This window comes from Carlito syrichta, unplaced genomic scaffold, assembly GCF_000164805.1.
Source record: "Carlito syrichta isolate Samal-C Ts95f unplaced genomic scaffold, Tarsius_syrichta-2.0.1 Scaffold96980, whole genome shotgun sequence".
In the NCBI taxonomy this organism is placed as follows: Eukaryota; Metazoa; Chordata; class Mammalia; order Primates; family Tarsiidae; genus Carlito; species Carlito syrichta.
This window is the reverse complement of record NW_007041076.1, coordinates 42,811-69,488: the sequence shown is the minus strand read 5'-3', so window position 1 is coordinate 69,488 and position 26,678 is coordinate 42,811. Positions and strand designations below refer to the sequence as shown.

General features: G+C 42.6%; 1 protein-coding gene across 1 annotated transcript in view; it reads left to right on the top strand.

The window, feature by feature from the left end:
• Nucleotides 1–12,254: 12,254 nt before the first annotated feature.
• LOC110596006 (stabilin-2-like) overlaps nucleotides 12,255–26,678 on the top strand; it is a gene marked incomplete at its 3' end in the record, with an annotated part of 54,282 nt that continues 39,858 nt past the window's right edge. The window contains exons 1-3 of the mRNA XM_021714674.1: nucleotides 12,255–12,332; nucleotides 16,569–16,702; nucleotides 19,998–20,113. Of these exons, the coding sequence (XP_021570349.1) occupies nucleotides 12,255–12,332; nucleotides 16,569–16,702; nucleotides 19,998–20,113 (328 nt within the window). The remainder of the gene's footprint in view (nucleotides 12,333–16,568; nucleotides 16,703–19,997; nucleotides 20,114–26,678) is intronic.

Genomic DNA, 26,678 nt, shown 5'->3' with positions numbered 1-26,678 from the left:
GTGCACCGTTGGTGGGAACGTAAAATGGTACAGCTGGGCTATAGAAAACAGTAATGAAAGTCCTCAAAAAATTAAACATAGAATCAGTATAAGACTCAGCAATTCCGTTTGCAAGGATATACCCAAAATAACTGAAAACAGAGACTTGAAGAGATGTGTGTAGACCAACGTCCAGAGCAGTATTATTCACAAAGGCGAAAAAGTAGAAACAACCCTGGTGTCCATCAGGAGATGAAAGGGTAAAGAGTGGTATAAACATACAGTGGAATATCATTCAGCTTTAAAAAGGGAGGAGAGGCAGACACACTCTGCTCCATGGATGGACACCGAAGACATCACACTAAGTGAAATCAACCAGACACAAAAGGACAAATATTGTATGATTTCACTTATATGCAATACCTACAGTAGTCAAATCCACAGAGACAGACAGCAGAAAGGTGGTAGCCAAGGGCTGGAGGAAGGGATTGAGAGTTCATGTTCAGTGGGTGCAGAATCTCAGTTTGGGAAGATGAAAAGATTCCAGAGATAGACAGTGGTGATGGTTACACAATAATGTGAATGCATTTAACGCCATGGAACTGTAAACTTATCAATAGTTAAAATGATAAATTTTATGTTGTATATATTTTACCAGAGTAAAAAGTAAATGAATTGCTTTCTGATTTATGCATCCTCGAATTATATTTTTCTGAAGTTAATGGTCCTCAGGTAAAAAGAAAGAGAAGGGAAAAAAGAAAATAATTTTTTTCCACAAAGACCCAGACAAGCTACCATCATAAGAAGCCAAAACCAGAATAGGACCAAGTTAAGGAACCTAAGGATATTCACAGTTATATGACTGGTCCAAGATGATACAGCTCATTGATGGGAGAGCCATAACTAAACTCAGGAGAACATGTGATTTATTAGTGACTTTTCACACCCTGGAGTAAGAAGTTGGGAAAGATGTCTTGCCAATGATTTTTTTTGGTCTTGTCTGGGAGTCTATGACGAGCTGTTCTCAGCTTAGCAGCTGGAATGATGGTTTCCTAGTAAAAGCCAGATCATGTATCCACTCAAAAGCCTATTTTGTTTCCCAGAATCCTCTTTGCATTCTATCTCCCATTACTACTTCCACCTAAGGGCCTGTTCTCTCTACCCAGAATGCTCTCCTCTGGGATGTCCACTTAGCAAACTGCCTCACCTCCTTTAAGTCTCCCTCATATTTCTCCTTTCAGTGAGGATCACCCTGACTGCCCCGTTTAACACACATTTCCTAGCTCTTCAAGCCCCCTTAGGCAGCCCTGCTGTCTCTGCCTTGAAATTCTTAATAATTTTTTACAAGGGACCCTACATTTTCATTTTGCACTGGGCCCCACATGTTATGTGACCAGTGCTGCTTACAGATCTCTTGTTACCTCAGTTTTCTGTTTGATTTCTTTTTTTTTTTTTTTTTTTTGAGAGATAAGGTCTCGCCAAGTTGCCCAGGCTGGTCTCAAACCCATGGACTCAGGCAATCCTCTCACCTCAGCCTCCCAAAGTGCTGAGATTATAGGCATGAGTCACCATGCCTGGCCTTAGTTTTCTGTTTGGAAAGCAAAGATAATAATAGCATGTTCGCCGGGCTCGGTGGCTCAGCCTATAATCCCTCACCTTGGGAGGCTGAGGTGAGTGGACTGCCTGAGCCGGCGGGTTCAAGACCCGCCTGGGCAAATTGGTGAGACCTCAACTCTACAATAAATAAAAAATTAGCCGGGTGTGGTAGTGCGCGCCTGTAGTTCCAGCCACTTGGAAGGCTGAGGTGGAAGGATCGCTGGAGCCCAGCAGGTCGAGGTTGTGGTAGCCGGAAGTGGCCACTGCACTCCAGTCTGGGCGACAGAGTGAGATTCCAACCCAAAAATAATAATAATAGCATGTTCCCCACAGGAGATTTAAATAATATAATATGAGGGGAGACCAAAAAAAAAAAAAAACCCAGAATTTATTTATCAAAAAATTGCATATTTATTCTTACATGTTTAAATTGCAGTTGCCTTCAAAGTACACTCCATTTGATGCAATACATCTATCAGGATGCTTTTTCCGCTGCCCAAAACAGTTTTTGGACTGGTCGATTATGCCTTTTAGTGTTTCTGTCATTTTTTTGTTTCACCTCTTTCACATCAGCAAAACGTTTCCCTTTGAGCACATGTTTTCATCCGGGGAAACAAAAAAAGACACTCGGGGTAAAATCGGGTGAATAGGAAAGGTGGGGCATGGGGATAATGCCGCTTTGGGTCAAAAAACTGCTAAACACTCAGCAAGGTGTGGGCAGGTGCACTCTTAAATCACCCATCATGAGAGAGGCAAACGTGTTGAAAGAGTCTTCAAAATACTCACTGAAGCCAAGCGTAGCCTCTCACAACAACGCTCACTGATACACTGATGCTGATGGGTTCCTAGAACACCCACCTAGCAGGCGAAGCCTGTACCACAAGGGACCCACCTTCCATAAGATAATTCTGGGATTTGGGGGGACGCCCCTCATATATGTAAAGCGCACAACACACAACAAAATACATATAAATTATTCAGCAACAATATGTTGACTCCTGTTGGGGAAAGTTGTTCTCACAGAGCGTATACTTCAGTGTGGGAAAGACAGACTAACAAACACGATTCTATCGCATAGAGTAAGTTCTATGTGGAGAATGAAAATGGAGCAGCACAATGGAGAGGCTTATGACCACATCGATGAGGGTCATGGGGGTGACTTCTCTGCGAGGTGACATTTAAATGAGAAGTGACGACAAGGAAGGACCAACCACGAAAACTCAGAGGAAAGAGCATTCCAGGTAGGGGGAACAGCTAGGGAAAAATGCCAAAGATGGGAATTAACCTGGGGTGTTATAGACACAGAGTAAAGCCAAGGTGGGTCTAGCAGAGATTAGAAATTATAAACTGCTTTAGGATGAAGCCAGAGGGAAGGCTCGGGTCAGGTAGGACTCAAAGCCACCGCAAGGCTTGGCTCGATTCCAAGCCACTGAAGAGTTTTAAGCTGGGAACTTGGTCTTACTTCTATCCTTGTTTACTTGTCAGGTAAATACATTTACTGGTTTATTAGAAGGAGATTGTATAAAGGATACAGATGAAGAGATGAGTAGGACGAGGTATAGGGAAGAGGCCTGGAGCACCCATGCCCTCCATGGGCATGCCACCCTCCAGGAATAAGTTTTCTTGGCCCTCCCTGTGAAACAGATCTCAGATCTGACCCTTCTCACCACCTCCACTGCTCCCACTCTAGTTCACGCCACTGTCATCTCTCGCCTGGTTCATTGCAGTAGCCTGTTGCAACGTCTTCTCCACTCATTCCTCCATGGGCTGTTCCCAACACAGCTCCTCACGTGTTCAGCTATCTGGAAGCTCCCCACACCCTGTCTTTTGGGTTTTTATGGAGGTTTCATGACATAGGCATGATTGATTACATCACTGGCCACTGGTGGTCAACTCAAACTTCAGCCCTTCTCCCCCGAGAGACAGGCCCAAGCAGAGGTCTATGAAAGAACAGGGATGGAACTACAGGTCCCAATCCTCTAATTCTGCCTTGGTCTTTCTGTTACCAGCTGCCATCCTGAGACCTCTCAGAGGCTGCCAGCCATCCGTCAACTCTAGCATACAAAACCACATCTATCCTTTTGGAAGTTTTGAGGATTCTAGAAGTCATCTGCCAGGAAACAGGATGAAGATCAATGAGCTGTTTCACAATATCACAGTACCTCTTTGAGTGGTGGTGAGGGTGAAGTTAGCTAACACATATAAAGTCTTCAGGACACTTCCTGGCCTGGTCCATAGCTAGTGCTATAGAGTGTTGCCTGTGTTCTTGACTCCATGGCCCATATGCTAGAGATACAGTGATGAATAAGACAGTCCCAGTTCATGCTCACAGGGGCATCCCATCCCAGGAGATAAACGTTAAACACAATTAGCATCGTGTCTGTCTCCCAGGAAAGACAGAAAAGTTGATCGTTAACTATAACACCATGTGCTTGGTGTTTCTGGGCCATGGGGGAGAGGAGAAAGGGTTGAGTCTAAAAGGAGAGCAGGGGTCAGAGTAGCAGAAGGGTGGGGAGGGAGAAACCCCTTAGACCCAGGGGCAGACTTGAGTCATGCAGAGAGGCAAGTGGGGACCAGCTTGCTGTGAAGCCTAACATAAGCAGGAGGTGGCCGGAGCAGGGGCTAGGAGGGTCAGCAGAGGTCAGCACATGAAGGAGCTCCGGTCAGGTCCTTACCTAGCTCTTTAAACATCACTGACTGCAGTTTGCAGAATGGATTGCAGGAGGCAAAGTGGAAGAAGGACTGTCACGTGGGATACTATCGCAACAGTGCCAGTTAGAGACCCTGGCAACGTAAACCTAGGCGGGAATGACGGGATATCGAGATGTGGTGGGTTTCGTGTTAGAGTCTACCTAGTGAGGGCAGAATGAGTAGGAACTGACTTTTGGTGGCGAGGAAAGGAGATCACTCTTGAGCACTTTGGGGGACAAATGGTCGCGGTGACTAGTAAATATCAAATAATTAATCTCAGGCCACCATGAAATAACATCCCAACCAGAAAGGTGTCCTGGGTATGGCGGACCTTCAGTAAATGTTGACTGATTGATTGGATGAAGGTGGGGAGCAGGGAGGATGTTGAAGGCGGGGAGCAGGGAGGGTCGAGGGGGGATGGAGGAGAAACTTTGCCTACTTTGCACTTCTGCTCAGAGCAGGACCTGCTGACTGGTGTCCACAGAAAGGAAAAACAAAAATCACTAAAAAAAGAAAGTTTGCTGTGTGGAAAGATTTAAACTAACAAAGGAAAAGGAGAGGGCCATGAGGGCAGAGAGGCACGTGTTTGGACACATCCCCTGCTTGGAAAGCTGATTCCTGGAGGGCCAGGATCTGTTGAGTGTGCAGGAAAGACTCTTGCCCTGTCAGTTCCTAATAACAACTGGGTGCATTTATCCATCCACTTGAAGCACCAAGGCAGAGAAGCCAGAAAGGCCACCAGAGCCAGGTGAAGGTGTGGACCTGTGTTCATTGGCTCTCCCAGCCCTCTCTACAGGACGGGAAGGTTTGCAGAGAGGCAGTACCTTAGTCCCAACTGTCATCCTACCTAAAGGCAGAAATGTTTCAACCACACTGAAGGTCTCTTGAGCTCTGGTATTTGATTCCCACAAAACTAGCCTTCCTAAAAAACAGTCCCTGAGAAATTGGCAGTGGACTGAAAGAGTGTCTCTCTATGAAGATTAAAAGTGTAGAGTGTTTTCTGATCATGTATAGTACTAAACATATGTATGTAGATAGGGTGAACCACATGAAGTTGCCAGTATTAGTCCATTCTTGACCTAGAGGGCAATTATTGCATATGGTTCAACCTGATATTTGCTTCTGAAGGCCAGTGAATTCATTTGGGCAAAATACCGCCATGGTAATACATCTTTCCTTAAATATATCTCCACAACCCTTTCGGCCTCAAAGTCCTAGAATGTTTCTATGTGTTCTTTGAGAAAGTAATTTTGAGAGAGTGAAGCAATTTCAGATTCCTTGGGGGAGAAAATAGTGTTATTCCTGAAGGATGGACCCAGCATTCAACCATTATTACACTTAGCGAAATTTGGAGGAGAAACGCCCTTAACTAGAAAAGGGTAAAAAGAATCATTCACATTTACAGATATAGAAGGGCAGAGTGACTGTTATGTTGTCCAACTTCCTTATCTTATCAGACAGAATAAGGACTTGCTCAAGGTCTGGGTCAGTGATTTGGGGCAAAACTGGAGCCAGACCCATTGTATGTATTGATCCAGGTGTCTTTTCTGAACCAACACCCACCATACATGGAAAGGTAAGAGGAACTCTGTGGATGGAAATCATTTCATTTGTAAGAATTGAAAGATGTTTAGCTCAAGTCACAAGAGTGTGATTTCACAGATATCAAATAACAATCCAACAGAGAGACATGAAAAACTCACCAAGAAACCAGGAGATATTAGAATGGAACATGTAGAGCTAAGTGGCATCGTAAGCAGAAAGAATTGCTTTTGAAAGTAGCTCTGAGATTTGAAAGAAAAAAAGAAGCATGTGTTGTAATAAAAGCATATTTTACCTGAATTATCAAATCTGCTTATCTATACACTGGGAAATTTCCACTTCCGTTGAGTGAATGAGTCTTCTGGTCATTTGTAGTGGTGCTTACTAGGTCTCAACAGACAAAAACTCCCCGGCCTTAATAAGCATATATTCTAACTGGGAGTCAGACAACAACCAACAAACATAATAAACAAGAGCATTGTGTAGTATCTTAGAAAGTGTCATGTTCCAAGAGGAAAAAAAAAAAAGATCAGGATATGGGGAAGCCAGAGCCATGGGGCAGGAAGGACCCGTGCTAAGATGTTCAGTAGAGAAATCTGGACAAGTGAGAGGGGGTGAATTTGACCAAGGGCTTAAGGGGAATGAAGGTTATTTAGGGGAAGAGTCTTCCAGAACTTGGCAAGACACTGAGGTGGAGGTGTGCCCGGTAGGTGTGTGCCTTACTGTGTGCTCTGTAGAGCTGGTGTTGTGCCAGTTTTTAGAGCACAGCTAAGTCCTTTTACGTAGAATGAGAAGCCTCGAGTGATCCTGTGTGTCTGTGTTATACCACACCAGGGATGGCAAGACCAGGTAGTGAACCTTTGAGAATCAGTGACCCAGTACTTTCAGCTCTGATCCAAGGACGCCTACAGTCGTGTGAATTCCAACTGTGATCTTTACTGTAGTCATGCTCAGCCATGGCCACATCTTAGTGTGACAACAAATAACACCCAGTTCAGGTAAGCATTTGAATGACGGAATTTGATGAACCACAGATAGCCCATTCATTGGTTTAAGAATCAAACATCAGAATGGTGTTCTGCCTTAGCAAGCAGAGTCTACGACTAGAGTTAGATGACCTGGCGTCTATGACTAGGTCAACCACATGCTAACTTATTGACCTTGAATGAGTCACTCAATTCCTCTGGGCCTCAATTTCACATCTGCCATATCAAGATAACACTCCTTGTCCAGTCTATTTCACAAAGTTGCATAATTTTTAAGTGAGATAATATGTATGAAAGTATGCTGAAGATTATATAGCACACAAGGCAATGTGGTTTATCTACTTCTATGTACTCAGAGTCCAGAATGATGTATAGCATTTTATAAGTGCTTGTTGAATGAATAAATGAATAATTAAAACTTACGGTGTGATAACAACCAAGAAAAAAAAGCATCCCGTTAGACCTTACCTATGCCTGCACAATCAAAGTGAAGATAGGTATTTAGCATACCTATGTAAATCAGCCCAAATGAAATATTATTTAGATTTTCACTTGAAGACTTTTTTTATTATAAAAGCGTGGGGTACAATTCAGGGTTAGGTATACAAACGTTGATTATACCCTTATTGATGAGGCATGCCCCTCCCTCCCCTAGAAGTTTCCCTCAACTGCCAATCCCACTTGAAGACTTTTTAACCCAAAAGTTATTTCAAAACATGGTAGAAAACTATAGACCATTCTTAGTTTAGCTTGTTAAGTCCTTTGATCTAGAAAAATACAAGATATTCTTACCCAAACCAGGGAAGGGAGGAGGACAAAGAAAAAGAGAATGCAATATTGCTCAGATGATTAGCACAAAATGAACGAGAGAGAAGGAAGAGAAGGAATGTGAATTCCTTTTCACTAATTTCTATATTTGGAATATAAATAGCCATTCGATTGTTTCAACGTTACAATAAGATGTGAAAAAAGAGAAGAAAAGTATTTTGTTCTCCAGCCAGGAGGTTTCAGGTGCCAAGAATTCTGCTCAGTGAGTAGACAAAAAGAATGTCCAGCTGAATTTAACACCAAGCCATTTGTGTAACAAAACTTGATTCCGCTCAAAGTGCCTAATCAGTGAGAAATCCGCAGGCTGGGGCAGAAAAATCTCTCTCTCCTCCTAGGAGACTGTTTTTAAAACTCGCTGAAATCGTGAACTGAGATTTGGAAAGCTTGTTTTGTTCGTTCTTTTTGCTCCACTTGGGCTGGAACCTAAATTGTGTCAAGGACCCTGTTAGTTATGAAGGAATCTGTGAAGGCATTCCAAAGAGTTCCCACAGATTCCTCCTCCTGAACAGTTTTAGGGACTTGTGGTTATTTGTCTCTTTTCTAAAATTGTCACTTCCCAAAGCAGCACTTTCTTTTGGAAAAAATCTAGGAGCTTTTGGGTCCGTTGAAACCACATAAAGCAACTTTTTCAATTTCCTAGATAGATGTTCCAGAAAGACCAATACCCAGCTGCAGTTCTTTTTGTTTTTCAGTTTAGCTAAAACTACTGAAAGAACAAAAAACATTTTTTAAACCAGAAAATTAACCTCAGAAATTCCCAATTTCTCATCCCCTTTTTTTTTGTTTCCCTGTAAAGCAAAAGAGACAACGGATCTCCACGTGGACAGCTAGGCTTGTTCTGCTTCGTAAGAGTTGACCGTCACTCTGTTGGCCATCTCATGAGACCCAGGAAACCCTTGTTCAAGGTTCAAAGAGGCCACCTCAGCATCAGTCTCTGTATCCACACTGCCCGGATTCACACTGCCCACCACTTACTAGCTTTGTGACCTCAGACAATTTACTCACCCACTCTCTGCCTTGGGAATAAAAGTAATTCTTATGCATTAGAATTATGAAGACTCAATAAGTTAAATTCATGAATTTCAATTTAAATAAGTGTTTAAATTTACTAAATCAATATGAAGATTTAATGAAATTTATTAAATAAGTTAACTGGGTGTGGTGGCTCATGCCTGTCATCCCAGCACTTTGGGAGACTGAGGCAAGAGGACTGCCTGAGCCCAGGGGTTCAAGATCAGCCTGGGTAACTGGGTGAGACTTCGTCTCTACCATAAATTTGTTTTAAAAATAGCTGAGTGTGGTGGTGCATGCCTGTAGTTCTGGCTACTTGGAAGACTGAAGCAGAAGGCTCTCCTGAGGCCAGCAGGTTGCGTCTAAGGTGGCTGTGATCATGCGGTTTTTTGAGTGAGACCCCAACTCAAAAAAAAAAACATAAATAAGTTAAACGAATTAAGGATCAGGAGAGTGTCTGGCACATGATGAAAGCTACCTGTGAGTCTGCTGTGGTGATGATGCTGAAGGTGTTGACAGTCCTTTCTTGAAGCCTTCTCAAAGCACACATGAAGGATTTTATTACCCAAAGTGACCAAGCACTGAAAACTCAGCGTCAAGCATGACACAGAGAAAGGAACGGTGAAGCACTCACCACCCAGAGTCCTGCGCCCCAGAGGAAACTCCACCCAGGATCTTCCCAATGCTCCCTCTCCACTTCTTCCCTTTTCCAACGTGGGAAAAGTCTCTTCAGATTCCAGTCAGGTTACTCCCCCTACCCAAGAGGAAACTGTAAGCCTCCCACCACTGCCAGGACAGATAGCAGGGCCAACGGTGAGGGGAAGGGGGTAGGAGATAGGAACGGGAGACAGGCGGGAGTGTTGACCAAGGAAAGCACAGGGTGGATGCATAGGAGAGCAAGGGGCAGCCCTGGGAAGAGGAAGGCCACACCGAGGTCTCAAGTGACTGTCCACAGTACAGGGGGACACTGGAGGGAGCAAACTGCCTGTGAAATATTGTTCATTAAAAACCACCTGGCATGAATAGAGACCAAGATCACAACAACTGCAGAAAGGAATGTGGCCACAGTAAAGAAAGGGACGTTTTGCCCAGCAAGAGACACACAGATTGACAGGCCCAGGGTGACCTAAAACAGGGAAAATCCAGCCCCACTTCAGAGCTACAGAGGCCAAGGGAGGAGATGGCACTGCTGGCGGTTGCTTCTGCATATTGTAATTGCAGAAGAATGGCTGAGAACGATTGTATACCCACTGTGTGCCGGGCACCATTGTAAACACTTGATTTGTCAGTTGCAGGCATATTTTGGGGAGGGGGTGAAAGGAATTTGAAATAACTTGAAGGATTTCTGTTCGTAGCGATCAAAAGCGTCTAATAGAACTAAAAATAATTGACACAACTATTTGGACCAGTTTCTGAACAATGCCATGTGAGTTATTCAGTTGTTTTGTTTTGTTGTTGTTTAATTATTTTTAATGCACCTAATTGATAAGCTCTATGCACAAGTTCTAGACTGCAGAGTCTCTGTGACCACTGGCAGGCTAACATCTATTTCCTGGAAATTTAAAAACAATATCATCAACCTGCTAAAGTCTAAGGCAGTCTATTTCCCTTAAAAAAAACTGATAGAACACAAGATCTGGAGTTTGCTAAGGTGAATTTACAAAAAGATAAAGTATCCTTTGGCCCAAAAGTTTGAGAAATATTGCCTTAAGCAAAACTAAACTATTTTTGTGTCACTGTGTTATGTTGTTTTACTGCAGGACTTCTCAGAACATTTAATAGGCTAATTAACATGGTCAATCCATAAGAAAGAGATATCTGATCTCAAATTATCTGATGAAACAATTATTTCCAATACTCCTACATTATCTCCTAGAAATAAATAGTAATTGGTGAAATGCTATTTAGAAAATGCTAATACAGGTTGATTTTATTATTTCACCTGGAGTTTAGCCCATTCCAAGCCCAGATTTTTATCTGCATCTCTCAGAAATAAGTACCCAATTTGTTTCTGTGGTATATTATTCAAAGTAACACAGTTACTGTAACAGATAAGCTTCAAAATCTTACTGGTTTCACACAACAATTAATTTATCTCAAGCAACGGTCCAAAGTGAGTAAAACCACTCAGGAAGCTTTGAAAAATACTCCTGGTGTCCCACTCCCTGGAGTTCTGATTTTAGTGTTCAGAATAGGGCCAAGCATCAGGAGTTGTTTTTTTTTTTAGTTGGAGTCTGTCACCCAGGCTGAAGGGCAGTGGCATGCTCCTGGCCAGGCCACCGCAGCCTTGACCTCCTGGGCTCAGGGCATTCTTCCACCTCAGCCTTCCAAGTAGCTGGAACTACAGGCATTTGCCACCATGTCCGGCTAATTTTTTGATTTATTGTAGAGATGAGGTCTTGCCAAGTTGCCCAGACTGGTCTCAAACCCATGGGCTCAGGCAGTTCTCTCACTTCGGCTTCCCAAAGTCCTGGTAATGTAGGTGTGAGCCACCATGCCAAAAAATTAGCCAGACATGGTTTGAATACTGGCTTCTGGAGCCACATGGTTTGAATACTGGCTTCACCACCCCCTGGCTGTGTGACCTTTGATAAGCTGTGCAACCTCTCTGCCTCGGTTCTCTCGTCTGTAAGATGAGGAGAATAACCCTATTTCCCCAAGTCTAGAATAGTAACTGGAATGTAGTAAGTTTTCAAAAAATGCCAGCTATTAATATTGTTTTTTACTGTTTTCAAATGCAGGTTTCTGCTCTAAGTTTTGAAGGATACAGAGAAGACGAAGGCTACGCCCCTGCCCTCAATGTACTCATAATCAGACATAGGAGACAGACCGATGAATTATGATAGATATGACTGGGCCTTCATGCATCGTGTGCAAAATTCTGGGAGGATCTCCAGGATCTGGTGGAGGGGCAGAACAGGAAGCCTTCTCGGAAGAGGTGGCATGAGATCTCAAAGGGTAAGATTTGACCTACGGGCTCAGTCACTTGCCACTGGAGTGACATGGAAAAGAAGAAAGGATGCGTTCAAGACCCGGCTGTCAGTATCTGGAGGGAGACCTTCCTTTGCCATAGAGTTTGCCACCCATCCAGGGTAGAGCCATCACCTTCTCTAGGGCAGGGTCCCAGACTTCTACAACTTTCTCTGCACACCTGGGGCAGTGCCTGCATGCAGGCATCCCACAAGCCCTGCTCAGCTGCAAGCCTGAGCCTTTGCGTCTGGACAGAAAGCCTGTGGTGCTCCCTGGCGTGGCAGCGGTGGGCAGGACCAGAGGCGGGGGGCAGAGCAGCAAGCAGGCAGAAACTGTTTGGGGAGTTTCACAAGCACAAAAATCCCAGGTTGTACCACGGCCTCAGCCCCTGCAGGATATCCTGTCATTCCGCCAGGACATATATACCATTTAAAGAGGCCGGTTTCACGAAGACCCCTGGATTTGCTGCTTTTTCTGTCTAAAGGCAGGTCTCACCTATCTCTGGCTCAATCCTGGAAAAGGAAGGGAAAGAATTTAAAAGTAAACACTGAAATGTGGAAGAACTTGCTGGGTGTTCATCACATTCAGTTAAAATAGCTAAATCGTCCTGGCAAGTGACTGGCACAGAGAAGGAGCAAACATTTCCTCATCATGCTACAGCATCTAATAATTTTTTTTCTTGGATTGGTTATTCAAAATTTCTGCTCCCCGGCTGAAACCACAGGACAGGTAAGAGGAGACTTTCATATACTTTATTCGTTAACGCTCATGGCATAGTCAAAAGCTTTCTGGTTTTCTGTGCTGTCCTGGGGAAAAGGTACTAGCTGGACTTCATAAAACAAGGAGAAGGTTTGCAGAGCCACAGGTCCGAATGGTGACACACCATCATCCTGAAGGTGTGCTAACCTAGAGGGTTCAGCTCCTGTGCTAAGCCACCGCAGCTGGGGTCTCACATTTTCCATTGCTAAGCACTGCTCTTTCCCTTGAAGATTGTGGCATCCTGTTTTTCATTTAATAGTCTTGTTGTTGTGACTATCTACCATCCCATCTTTCTGACTATAGAAAATAGCTCTGGCTGCGGATAGACGGCCTGGGGAATTCCAGGGTGGGTAATATCTCACTAAGGAGCACAAGCATCAGAAACATTTATGAAATTCACTGGGCATTCATTGATCCATCCCTTCTGCTTTACACAGAGTTGCAGTCAAAGTCCCCAGGGCAATCTCATCAGTAGCCCCTGTGAAGCGTATCCACAGGCTCACACAAGTTGTCATCACAGAGTGAGACCAGCAATCAGTGAGAGCTAATCCCAGGTGACTTACTAAAGATGCATCCCACAATATATGATTTATTAAGAATAAGTCTTAGCCGAGTTCGGTGGCTCAGCCTGTAATTCCGCGCCTTTGGGAGGCTGAGGTGAGTGGATTGCCTGAGCCCGCGGATTCGAGACCCGCCTGGGCAACTTGGGGAGACTTCATCTCTACAATAAATCAAAAATTAGCCGGGCACACACCTGTAGTTCCAGCTACTTGGAAGGCTGAGGCGGAAGGATTGCTGGAGCCCAGCAGGTCGAGGCTGTGGTGTCTGGGAGTGGCCACTGCACTCCAGTCTGGGCGACAGAGTGAGACTCCAACTCAAAAAAAAAACATGGGGACATGGTCTAGTGGTCACACATCCCAGCTCTGAAGCAAGGTAGGGGGGTGAGTTTGAAATGTGACTTTCATTTGTCTATTTAACCAACATTTCTGAGGATCAGTCACAGTACTCCACAGCGAACTAGTTGTTCAGCCCTAAGCAAATTACTACATCTCTCTAAGCTTCAGATTGTCCCCTGACAGTGCTCCACAGATGGTGGTCGTTACCATCACCATCGAGTGCTCACATTCATGCAAAAGTCAGGCCTTAACTGATGTTTATTTTATCTTATTTTTTGAGTTGGAGTCTCACTCTGTCACCCAGACTGGAGTGCAGTGGCCGCTCCCAAGGCTGTGGCCTTGACCTGCTGGGTTCCGGCAATCCTTCCGCCTCAGCCTTTCAAGTAGCTGGAAATAGAGGTGCACACTACCACGCCCGGCTAATTTTTTGACTTATTGTAGAGATGAGGTATCGCCAAGCTGCCCAGGTGGGTCTCGAACCCACGGGCTCAGGCAATCCACTCACCTCAGCCTCCCAAGGCGCGGGATTACAAACTGAGCCACCAAGCCCGGCTAATGTTTAAAGCTGAATTTACTTTCCAGAGAAAACAAGTTTGTCAACACTGTATGAGAAGTAAAATGAGCCTTTCCATTTGGAAGGGACAACTGTTGTTGGATTTCTTGAGAAGAGAGTATTAGCCAGCCTCGGTGGCACAGCCTGTAATCCCGCGCCTTGGGAGGCTGAGGTGAGTGGATTGCCTGAACCCGCGGGTTCGAGACCCGCCTGGGCAACTTGGCAAGACCTCCTCTCTACAATAAATCAAAAAATCTGCTGGGCGTGGTAGTGCACACCTGTAATTCCGGCTACTCAGAAGGCTGAGACGGAAGGATCGCCGGAGCCCAGCAGTCGAGGCTGCGGTGGCCGGGAGCGGCCACTGCACTCCGGTCTTGGTGACAGAGTGAGACTCCAACTCAAAAAAAAAGAGTATTAAATGTGGCCTACTTGAAAAGAAAAGACTAAGTACTGTAACCCCACATATTTATCCAAATGGGAAATCCTAAAGTAAAGAAAAGGCTTCCTGACAATTAAAGAAGGTTAATTTGAATTGTATAAGGGAGGAGGTTTTTTGTTTTTTTTTTGAGTTGGAGACTCACTCCATTGCCCAGGTTGGAGTGCAGTGGCACGCTCCCGGCCACTGCAGCCTCGACCTGCTGGGCTCCGGCAATCCTTCTGCCTCAGCCTTCCAAGCAGCCAGAACTACAGGCATGCACTACCACATCTGGCTAATTTTTTATTTATTGTAGAGACGAGGTCTCACCAAGTTGCCTGGGCGGGTCTCAAACCCATGGGCTCAGGCAATCCACTCGTCTCGGCCTCCCAAAGTGCTGGGACTACGGGCTAAGCCACTGAGCCCAGTCGAGACCTTTTTAAATGACATTGACAGTTGCAAATCTCCTGGCACCATGTCTGGAATATCATAGGCTGTCAGTGCTGGTTCCTCCAGATCTCCTCCATACCCCCTCTGTGCTCTGCCTGTTGCTTCTCCTACCTCACCCGTTCTCTCCTCTCCCCTAGGCTCCCCAAACTGTACCCTTCAAGGCCTTGTTTAACACCACCTCTTGCAAAGAACCACACTTGTCTCTCTTCCTTTTCTCAATTTCCACTGTTCCTGTGGCTGGATTTTGCAGTGCTTTGCTCTCTGCTAAAAACCCCTTTGGGGAGGATCATATCTCTTGCTTCTCTGTTTTTCCCAGTCATCCCATGGACCCAGCATGAGGTTAGGTGTGATGAAAATGTCACCACTGCTTTTAATCGCTGAGATATGCAAAGTCTGGTGATGCATACTTCCAAAGTACGCATCACCAGACTTGATCTCCAGGGCTTATTTGATCTCCAGGGCTCTAAAGATAAGTAGGGCAGGTATCATCATCCTTACTTCAGAGGGGAGAAAACTGAGATGAGCAGTGGTGCAGTGACTTGTACAAGGTCACCCTATAAGTCACTGGTCTTGTGATTCCTGGATTAGTTTTTTCTTTTCCTGCACCTGAGTGGGTTTAGAAAAATGAAATCTCTAGCTTTCATTTGGGGAACATTATGAACCAAATAGCACTGGGATTTTCTTAGATGATTTAATACTAAAAACCAACTTGGCGAGATCTCATCTCTACAATAAAATTTTTTTTTAAAATTAGCCAGGCATGGTAATGCCCACCTGTAGTTCTAGCTACTTGGAAGGCTGAGGTAGAAGCCTCACCGGAGACCAGCAGGTCAATGCTGGGGTGGCCATGAGTGTGCCACTATACTCCAGCCTGGGTAACAGAGTGAAACTCCAACTCAAAAAAAAAAGGTCTCAACAACCTCAGTAGTGGTTATTTAAATCTCCCCTTTAAAGGTGATGGCAAAGGGTGAGTAATTCATCCAAGAGTGTACACTTAGCAAGATAGAGAGCTAGGCTCTACACTTAGGTCTTTTGATCCCCAAGTTGCCCAAGGCTGTGTCATCGTAAACTTGATGGGGAGATTAAGGAACCTTGAGAAAAGGGAGGAATTTATCTGGGAGGATGAGCCTCAGCATCATAAACAAGGGACCCTGAAGACAGAGTCAAAGTGGGTCTGGGTCATTCATTTTAGCAGGTCATTCATTGCCTTATGTTGCTGAGTGACTGTTTCTAGCATGTCTGTCTCATCTCCCCCAATTCATTCATATAATCAACAAGTACTCGCTGAGCACCACTATGCTTCAGACACTATTCTAAGGGCAGCAGTGGACAAAACAGAAAAAGAACACTGCCTTCCTGGACCCTGCATTCTAGTTAGATTGGGATCTGAAGATTGCAGATATCTTTGGAGCAGGAACCACCTTCTCCACAGCATTTGGCATGGTGCTGGCCCCAAAGCAGGTATTCCTATGGAACCATGGATGAGAAAACATCTTTCAGACCTGCTGATCTATGACCAATCGGCCTTGAATAACCTGCTTTAATGATTTCCCCTTTGAAAGTGTGTTCTGCAATATATTGCAGGTTCCCCACGTGGATAAGTATGTGTAATGACATTACCTCACCTTGCTAGACTCTAGACTCCAGGTCAGGGATGACATCCATGTAGTACAGTGCCCCTTTCCTCTCCCTACAGCCATGGCATACATTGCTTGTTGATCCCAGCACACTATCCACATTAGGTTGAAAGCAGCAAGCCAGTCATTGCCAATCAACCACATTGCCACCCCTGATATTCCATTGAGAGGAAGCCAGGGGAGAAGACTGGCCAAGCTAGATATTTTACAGAGCTCTGATCATGGGAATTGATATTCTTTTTTATGTTTGTATAGGCAAAAAGATGTGATAAGAAGTCTGTTCTAGCAAGTAGAACCGAGTGTCGATCCTGCTCAGTCAATTTCGAAGTCAAGTGCCCAGATGGTTACATCAAGATCACCAATGGCTCCGTGGGGGTTCGAGATTGCAGGTACTCATTGTGAGAAAATAAGTGTGCTTGGGTCTGGAAACTCAAGGAATTGTGAATCCAGATTGAAACTCCTGATCCCATCTTCCTCCCCCCCATAGTTTCCCAGTACTGTCAGTCATTTTCTTATAGTATTGCATTGGATGTTTAAGGTCCATTATATGAGTGAGAACATGTGATACTCGGATCTTTGTCTGTCTGGGAACGGGGAAACACTTCATGTCAACAGGATGCCTGAAAGAAACATAATTGTATACCTAACCCTTAAATGTACTCCACAACATCATAATAAAAAATAAATAAATTATTTTTTTAAAAAAATTAAAAAAAAAAAAAAGAAACTCCTGTTCTCAAAAATCTCAAAGTATTTCCATGAGTTTTCTCTTGCTCTAAGGCAACAATGAGCCTCAACTCAGGTAGGTCACAACTTATAAACTTGAGTCTAAAGCATATATTATCAATTTGCATTTTAATATAAAATTGACCTCATCTCACTGCACATAAACATTCTCCCTCTAACTTGTCCTTCTTTATTTTGAAAATCCATGTTTGATTCCATTTGGAAAAGTTCTAGTCCTGAAGGTATTCAAAACATTGGATCTAGTTGTGACCTCATAACTAGCTATGGACCCCGATACTAATAAGAACCCAAAGAAGGAGGAAAGATGAATTACAGCATGCTTGCATTTTATGTCAACTTTGCATTCTTGAAACCCTCTTGTGATTTAAAATCCTCATAATTCAAGGCCATTCCTGGCAAAGGATGACAAGCAGTTGGGCTCACCAACCAGCTAATGGATGCAACCATGGGGCTTTACACAAACGCAATTTTATATTTACTCAGCCTACTAATATGGAAATTAGACAGAACATAATGAGTTTGTTTTTCATTGTGGATTAGAGGATTAGTATTTTTTCTATTTTGTATGAAATAAAATCTTAACACTGTTTATCACACTGTTTTAAATTCACATTTTCTTAAAGTGACCATGCTATAATTTAAAACACAAATCACTATTTTTTAATGAAAGTCTCTCAATCAGCATTACCTGACCTAGAATTAGCAAGCCTATGCAGCGGTTAACCACTCTGTTACCAAAGTAGACACACCTTTGCAACCAGTTTCAGTTTCTAGTAGAATTACATCAGAAAAACATAGGGTTCAAGGTTAAAATTATATGACTACTTTATTGAGAACTTCTGGTACTGGCTACTTTTTTGTTCATGGCCAAAGTGGGCACTTGGTTATATTCCAACATAAACACACACACACAGGGGGCGGAGGGGAATGTTTGCACTGAGATTCTCTGTTTTAGAATTGAAGACTTTGAGTCATAATTCATCTACTCTAGAACAAATTCAGGATTGGTTTTGTGTTGTGTTTTGTTTTATGTTTTCCGGGTTTTTTTAAACCACATTACTGAGATATGATTGACATACAAAAAACTGGGTAAATATATACAATTTTATGAGTTTGGAGATAAATATGCACCCATGAAACCATCACACAATCAGTGTCATAAACACAACCATCACCTCCACAAGTTTCCTTCTGCCCCTTCTTTTGATGACAAGAATACTTAGCATAAGATCTACCCTCTTAACACATTTTTAAGTATATATTTGGACTTACTATAGGCACTAAGCTATATAGTAAATCTCTAGGATGTTTTCATCTTACAAAACCAAAACTTTGTACCCTTTGATCAAAACTTTCCCCTTTTTCTTCCTTCCGACCCTTGGCAACTACCACTCCACTCTTTGCTTCTGTGAGTTTGACTCTTTGGATTCTGCATGTGAACGAGATCATGTGGTATTCATTCTTCTGTGTCTGGCTTATTTCACTTGCATCATGTCCTTCAGGTTCATTCAGTTGGTGCAAATTGCAAGAGTTCCTTCTTTCTGAAGAAGGAATATATTTCATTGTAGGAATAGACCACATTTTCTTTTTCCCATTCATTCATTCAGCAATGAATGTTTGGGTAGCTTCTACATCTTGACTTTTGTGAATACTGCTGCAATGAACATGGGAGTGGAGATATCTCTTGGAGATCTTGATTTCAATTTTTAAAATATATACCCAGGAGAAGCACTGATGGATCTTATGGTAGTTTTATTATTGGTTTTTTGAAGAACCTCCATGCTGTTTCCCATAACGGTTATACCCGTTTATATTCCCACCAACAGTATGTAAGGATTCCCTTTCTCCACATCCTTGCCAACGCTTGTTGGCAGAGAAACAACCAAATGTTTATTTTTTATAATAGTCATCCTAACAGGTGTGACATGATATCTCACTGTAGTTTTGATTTGCCTTTCCTTGATGATTAGTGATGTTGAGCACCTTTTTATGTGCCCTTTGGCCACTTGTATGTCATTCAAACTTAGTTCCAGGGAGGATGTTTGGTTCTTCCCTGGGACTCTCCTCTACCCACCTTGAGAAGAGTTGTTCTCCCAGTATTCTTAACATTAAAAAGAAAAAGCCAACACTATTTCCAGTTTGACCATCCATAAAGCATATGGTTCTGCAGTTAATCAACTACATTTCAGGGACTAGAACAACTTGAACTCACCACCACACTCTTCTTAACAGCCCAGTTGGAATAAACAATTTCATGGACGATTGTCTCTGGATACACTAAAGTTTAGTCCTAGAATAAGCCATGTCTGCAGAGACCCTTGTAAATAAGCAATGGCATTTAGCCTCCATAGAATTGATATTCTAGAACTCTACTTCAGCCTGTACTATAAGCTTCTCTAAGGAGCTCACCCTTGTGTCTACTATGAGGATATCATGACAAATGTTACTTGCTACATTATCACAATGTAATGTAGCCTCTACCACAGAAATTTCTGCATCTATAGTATCTTCAGTAAACACACCAATCCTGAGCTATAGAGTTTGTTTTAGATCCTCAGAGTCCATGTATCACATAACTCATGATCTTTCCCTTATTGCATTGACTGCTAGGACACTCCGTGACAAGTTTTAGGCCATCTCTAACATGTGCCCATGACCTAACATCATTTGTTTTGTCTATTAACTTCCCTTCTGACACCACTCTAGATATTTTCCCCCATTTTCATTGTTCCCTGATTTTTTCCATCCATTTTTTACAATTAAAAATAACTCATGATTAAGTTTTATTCTACTTAGAAAGCCAAATGTGTTCAGTTGATTTTTTTTTTTAACTATAGGTAAGTGTAAAGACCTAAAAAAAATCTAGGGCAATTCCACCAACTAGAGTTAACTGCATTCCTCTTGTCATGGGTTAATGTTCTTTCTTTACCTTCCAAGGTACACCCTTGTGATCAGAACATACTCTCTGTCTCTCCCTGGATGCCGCCATATTTGTAAGAAGGACTATCTCCAACCTCAGTGTTGTCCTGGCCACTGGGGCCCAGACTGCATGGGTAAGTGACACGATGTTTAGTCTTTCAGACTTGCTTTGGATGTTCTATTTTATAGAAAATGGAGCTAGAGAAAGCCCAGTAAAAGGAGACTGTAAGCATTTTTCTAGAAATGTCTATTTCAGCCTATGCATAGAAAATCTTTCTAGTCAGCTTTTATAAAGAAAAATGTTTAACTGCAGTTCTCTTTCTTTAAGATAATTCCTTTGTAAGTCGGAAAAAGTGACAATTGAAAAGGTATCCATTTTTTAAAAAATAAAAAAAAGATAACTAGTCAAAGAGAGGAAGTAAAAAGCTGTGCTATTGTGATCCAAAATAGAATTTTCTTTAGGAAGCAATGTTATCACAACATCTCAAAGACTGTAGCTATTGTTTGGCAAGCAAAATAATTGCTAAATATTCTAAAAATTAAAGTCTTAGAATGAAATAGCAAACTCTATTATGGCGGACTTAAGACATATCATGTAAAGAAACTGTAAAGTTATCCATGCAAAGTTATATGCAAACACAAGTATACATGAAAATTAACTTTGACCAGGTTCTACTGTAAGAAAAACTACTAGCAAAATCCGAATTCATGGACTAGTTAGACTTCGGTGATCAAGCATAATATTTGAAAGCTCAAATTGAACTGTTGTCCTAACTATAGTTGTTAACATTCAAATAGTGACTGAGTCCTTGCTACCATATGCAAATTGCATGTCACTTTAATTCATGAATTTACTAGCTGTTCCCCATCTTCAAAGACATAATGAAATATCTCCTTGGGATCCACATAAGGGGAGAGATTTGTTCTTGGGTTTATAAGTAATATAAGTAAATTGTACACAGTTGTCAAGTTTTAAAAGATGTAAAGAAGGAAATATCAACTTGTATTCTGTCACATACAGGAAACCTTAAATATTTTGGCATATTTCAATCTGCATTTTTTTTATGCCATATAGTTTCTAAAGAATTAAGCACATGTTGTATGTATAAAACCTCCCGGGTTTATTCTTGCTTTGCTTGTTTATCTGTTTTTAAAACTAATGATTAAATAAGTAATAACTACCATTAAGTCAACATTGCTAGCATTAGGTCCCAGAGAAGTACTCAGCCTATCTTATCTGATATAATTCTTTAAACAAATTCTTGAGTTAGACATTTTAATTTCATTTTTCCTATAAGGAATCAGAGATTTAAAAATTATCTCTTGCCAGTTTCCTATGGACTGGTAAATGATAAAGCAAATTCAAGTTCAAGGCTGCCTAGCACCAAAGACAGTACTTTTTCTGCTCTATCCCACTGCTTGGAATGCACCTTATAAAAAGGAGAGCCTAAAAATGTGTTTGTAATGTCTCTCTGAGTTGGAGGCCCTTTCGGCCTTCCTAGTGAATGTCTGAATGGCATTCCCTGACCTGGGAAGATCAGAGTTGGGATTTAACCTTTTCTTACCCTCCTCCCTCTGTTAACTGTGCTGTGCTCAGTTTACGTCAGTATGTTGGCGCCTCATTTTCCCATTTTTTACCAAATGAGAATCAAGCACCCAGATGCAGTGTCTTTTAAAGCAATTAACCTGGACTTTCACATCTCAAGAACTTTTTTTTGGTATCAAATATGGTCATAATCACGTCCGATTCTTATAGACATTCTGATGCAATAGAGAGAACTTCCAGATTTGCTTTCCTCTTTCTAACCCATGAAAACTGATCTGATGCTAAGTTATTAATCAGACACACTATAGACAAGAAGCAGCTTTGTCCAAGACACAGTATATAGTCAGTATGGGCCAGGTGCAGTGGCCATACCTGCAATCCCAACAATTTGGGAGGCCACAGTAGGAGGATTGCTTTTGTCCAAGAGTTCGAGACCAGTCTGGGCAGCATAGCAAAACCTTCTCGCTACAAGAAAAATCAAAAAATTAGCTGGACATGGTGTTGCTTGCCAGTATCAGCTATTCGGGAGGCTAAGGTGAAAGGATCACCTGAGCCCAGGAGGTCAAGGCTGTGGTGAGCTGTGATTGTGCCACTACACTCCAGCCTGGGAAACAGAGTGAGATCCTGACTCAAAGAAAAAAAAAATCAGCATGTCCAGCATAAGGAATGACAGACCACAGCCAGCAGGAAAAAAGAATATAGGGTCTGCTGCCAGAAGTTTTCTGTTTGAACTTAGTTCCATCACTTACTAGTTTGGACGAATGACTTCCTGCTTACACCTCAGTCTCCTCTCCTGACAAATGGGCATAAAAATTCCTACTTTACAAAACTGTAGTAGAGATTTTAAACATTAACCTAGGCGAGAGTAATTAGCAAAGTATATGACACAAAGAAGATACTTTAGAGGCATTTAATGAGCAAATGAAGGAGTGAATTGCAGTCAAAACAGACCTCTGATAATGAAAGGCAAATGACACCCTCAACTGTACCCCACCTCTTTATAATAAAAATTTTTTTAAAAAGAAAGGCAAATGAGATTACCCGCTTTCTCTGAGCCCTCTTTTAACAGTGGGTAACTCTTAAAACACGAGCAGGCAAAGCGGATTCCAAGCCTCCAGCAGTTTTTCTACCATCCGGCTGTACTGTGCGCAGGCAGATGTGGTAAAGTTCACATCTACCACCCAAAGAGTCTGAAAGGATGCCCTGAATGTTCAGGCATTTCCTTGAGATTGGTCTCAACACCAGAGAAACAAAACATGTGACAGTCAAGGCCTGGGTGTTATTTCTGCTGTCCTTTCACTGGGGTAAAAGGGAACTTCCCTTTATCTTCATCTTCCAAACATGCTAAATGCCTCGAAATGCTTCCTTCCTTTGGCTCAGGAAAAAGATAAATCCTTGATTTGGCTGTGTATGTCACCTCTCACATTTTGTGGTGATGACAAGCACGCCCTTGACAATTGCTTTACATTTCCGCAAGGATGGGTCAGTGTGAAGCTGCTGACATGCATCCATCCCTCTCTTTGAGGAAGCACTTTCCCAAGCTCCAGAAAGGCCTGTTTCCAACGCAGATGGAACATACACTTCCTTTTTAAATATTCAACACCTCTGTGTTGTTTTTTAAATTATTTTAATATATCTTACTCAAATTAGAAAATAACTCTTGGCCAGGCGTGGTGGCCAATGCCTATAATCCCAGCACTTAAGGAGGCCAACATGGGAAGATTACTTGAGCCTAGGAGTTCGAACCTAGCCTGGGCAACACCTGTGAGAGGTGACGTACACGGCCAAGTCGAGGATTTATCTTTTTCCTGAGCCAAAGGAAGGAAGCCTTTTGTAGAGATCGCGTCTCTACAAAAAAAAAAAAATCAAAAAAGTTAACCAGGCATGGTGGCACACACCTGCAGTGCCAGCTACTCAGAAAGTGGGAGGATCGAATGAGCCCAGGAGGTCGAGCTGCGATCATGCCAGTGCACTCCAACCAGGGTGACAGAGTGAGACTCCGACTAAAAACACAAAAACAAACAAAAAGCCTCTCTATGTTCAACACTGAAAACTTGAAACATGTAGAACTGCACAATGAAAAAAAAATTGCCCATTATCTCCTAAAATTAAGAACAAGGCATGAATTCTCACTTGTGGTGGGTGGAGGATTATCCCAACATCAGGAAAGTGTTTCTACCTGTATGCAATTAAAATCTGTACTACTTTATCAAATGTGCATATGGAAGTCTCTTCTCATTAGCACAAAACATATTTTTAACTCTGAACCTTCATCACATTTGAGCAGCCAACATTCTATTTGAAATGAAATCGATTGTTTCATTGAACATTTCCATTCCTATTATCCTTGCCATGAACGTTAATGGATTTGTTTAACAACGCAAAGCAATGGAAAGCGAATGTGTGCAAACTCACTGTGGCCTAAACTCATCTGTGGCCAGAAAGATCTGAGAAATGGTCTTGATTTTTCTTTTTTGAGTCAATGTCACCCAATTATCCATATTTATCTCTTGACCTCTTTTTCTTTCCCACTGACCCAGCCATTCACTGCCCAGATTGCAAATAACAAACGATACGGATTTGGAGCCGTTCTTCTTTGCTTTGAGTGACAAGTAATTGAGTCCCCGTTAGATTCAGTCTCCCAGGCAGACAATTCCATCTGGAGCTATAATGGAATACCAAGACATATTTTCTGCCTAGCACTGTGCACCAAGCTTTGAAACAAAGGTGGAACAGACGCCTCTGGGGTCTCTTAGGAGTTAAAGTTGCAGGGAAATCGTTGGCCTCATGCTGGGCAGGAAGTTTATTATCTTCCTTTAAAGAAGCAGCTGATGATTTGCTGACAACTTATAATGGCTAGACCTCCTGCGTGAGGAAAGTCAGGACGCAAGAGCCCACCAGAGTGGAGGTGACCCAAGGGAAATGTGATAAAGACCTAAAATAAAATAGACTTATCAGCGACCGGAGCCTCACAATGCATCAGAAATGTGCCCTTGCAGCAAATTCTACAATATCTCTTATAAGTGTGGTTGGTTTGGCTGTCCCGTTTTACCATCTTTTTCCTTAATGGGGGCCTGAGGTGGTGGGAAATGATTTGAGAAACAGGAAATAAATGTATACTTTTTCTTTAAAAATGTGATTTAAAAATCAAGCAAGTTGCTTTCATAAAGTGTTAACAGAAATCTGTTTAGGTCATAAAATGAGGACGTTCTTCCATACCCCCATATTCCTGCTTCCTTTTCTACAAAGGTCCTTTCAGGGTAAACTAACTCATAACAATCAAGCATTTATTAAACACCTACTATATGCTTCACATCATCACATATATGATAGGTCCCACCCATAATTACATACATGATAGGTCCTATCCCTGATCATATATATGATACATCCTACCCCTAATCACATATATGATAGGTCGGTCATACCCGTCATTACATATATGATAGGTCCTACTCCTAATCACATACATGAGAGAGAGCCCCTCCTCCCCCAGAAAACCAAAATTATTTATTGGAGGGTGGGCTCCTTGCAGTATAGGCTTCCCTTGCTAGGTAAGTGTTCTAGGAACCCATCGGCCTCAGTGGACCAGCTGGCATTGTTTTGAGAGGCTGCATCTGGCTTCTGTTAATTTTTTGTGGAAATTCTTTCAGTGTGTTTGTCCATTTTATTATGGGCGATTTACAGGTGCACCTTTCCACACCACACTGAGTGTTCAGCAGTTTTTGACCCGAAACAGCATAACCCTCATGTCCCACACCCCTATTCACCTGAACTTGCCCCCAAGAGACTTTTTTGTGTGTTTCTCTGGATTTAAAAAAAAAGTCCTTAAAGGGAAAAGTTTTGCCAATGTGGAACAGGTGAAATAGAAAACAAGCACTAAAAAGCTTCAAAAGTGGCAGGTTCAAAAACCACTTTAAGTAGCGGAAAAAGTATCTCAATAGGTGTATTACATCCAACGGAGAGTACTTTGAAGGTGACCAAGGTTTAAGCATGTAAGAATAAATACACGATTGTGTATAAATAAGTTCTGTTTTTTGGGAGTCATCCTCATATGACAGGCCCTGCACCTAAGGAGTTCATAGACTAATGAGGGAAACAGAAACAAGAACAGATGAAGAAACACAACTCTACCTCCGAGCCCAGGTACAGACCTTGGGACTTCAGGCAGTTGTGTAGCTTACCTCCAGGGAACCAACTCATAAATCCAGACCCAGGTCAGGAAACAAGGACTGTCTCACTGCAAAGGCCCAGTTCTCATCACTACTCTCTCCAACTTGCCAAGATACCCGGTTGTGTTATAGGATCAGTTGCTGGGAAGGTGGCCTGCCCCGACCTCCCCACCCCTGGAAAACTTGCCTCCACCATTCGCTGGATGCTTGCACTCCCTGATTCCGTGACACCCGAGCTCCCTTCTAGTTCCAGCTGACCACTGAGAGGCAGTGTGACTACAGAAGATCACAGAATCTAAAATCGGGTTGCTGAACTTCCATGCCCAGCTATACCCCATCCAGTTCTAGGACTTACTCCCACCGTAGTGGTTGCCAGATATAACAAATAACAATGCAGGGCACCCAGTTAAATTTGCATTTCAGACGAACAATGCACGTGCATACAATATTTGGAACATCCTTATGCTAACAAATATTCATCGCCTATCTGAAATTAAAATCTAAATGGGTATCCTAGATCTTATCTGGTAACCCTATTCTTTGGTACCGTTTTCCTCACCTATAAAGTGAAGACGGTGATGCTCTATGCCTACCTTCCAAAGATTGCATTGAGGTTTAGGTGAGCTCATAAGTGGAAAGCACTTAGGATGTACCTGACAGCCGGCAAGTGTCCAGAATATGCTAATTATCATTCCTGTCTTTCGTGGATCTCATATTACCACCTGTCCTCTTGATTTCAGGGAGTATTTATTGACTTGATTCTATATTCTAAAGTATGGACGGGTACAGTGGCTCACGCTTGTAATCCCAGTACTTTGGTAAGCCAAGGTGGGACAATTGCCTGAGTCCAGGAATTCAAGACCAGCCTGGGTAACTAAATGAGACTTTGTCTCTATAAAAAAAATTTCAAATTTGCCAGGCATGATGGTACATTCCTGCAGTCCCAGCTGCTCAGGAGGTTGAAGCAGAAAAGTTGCCTGA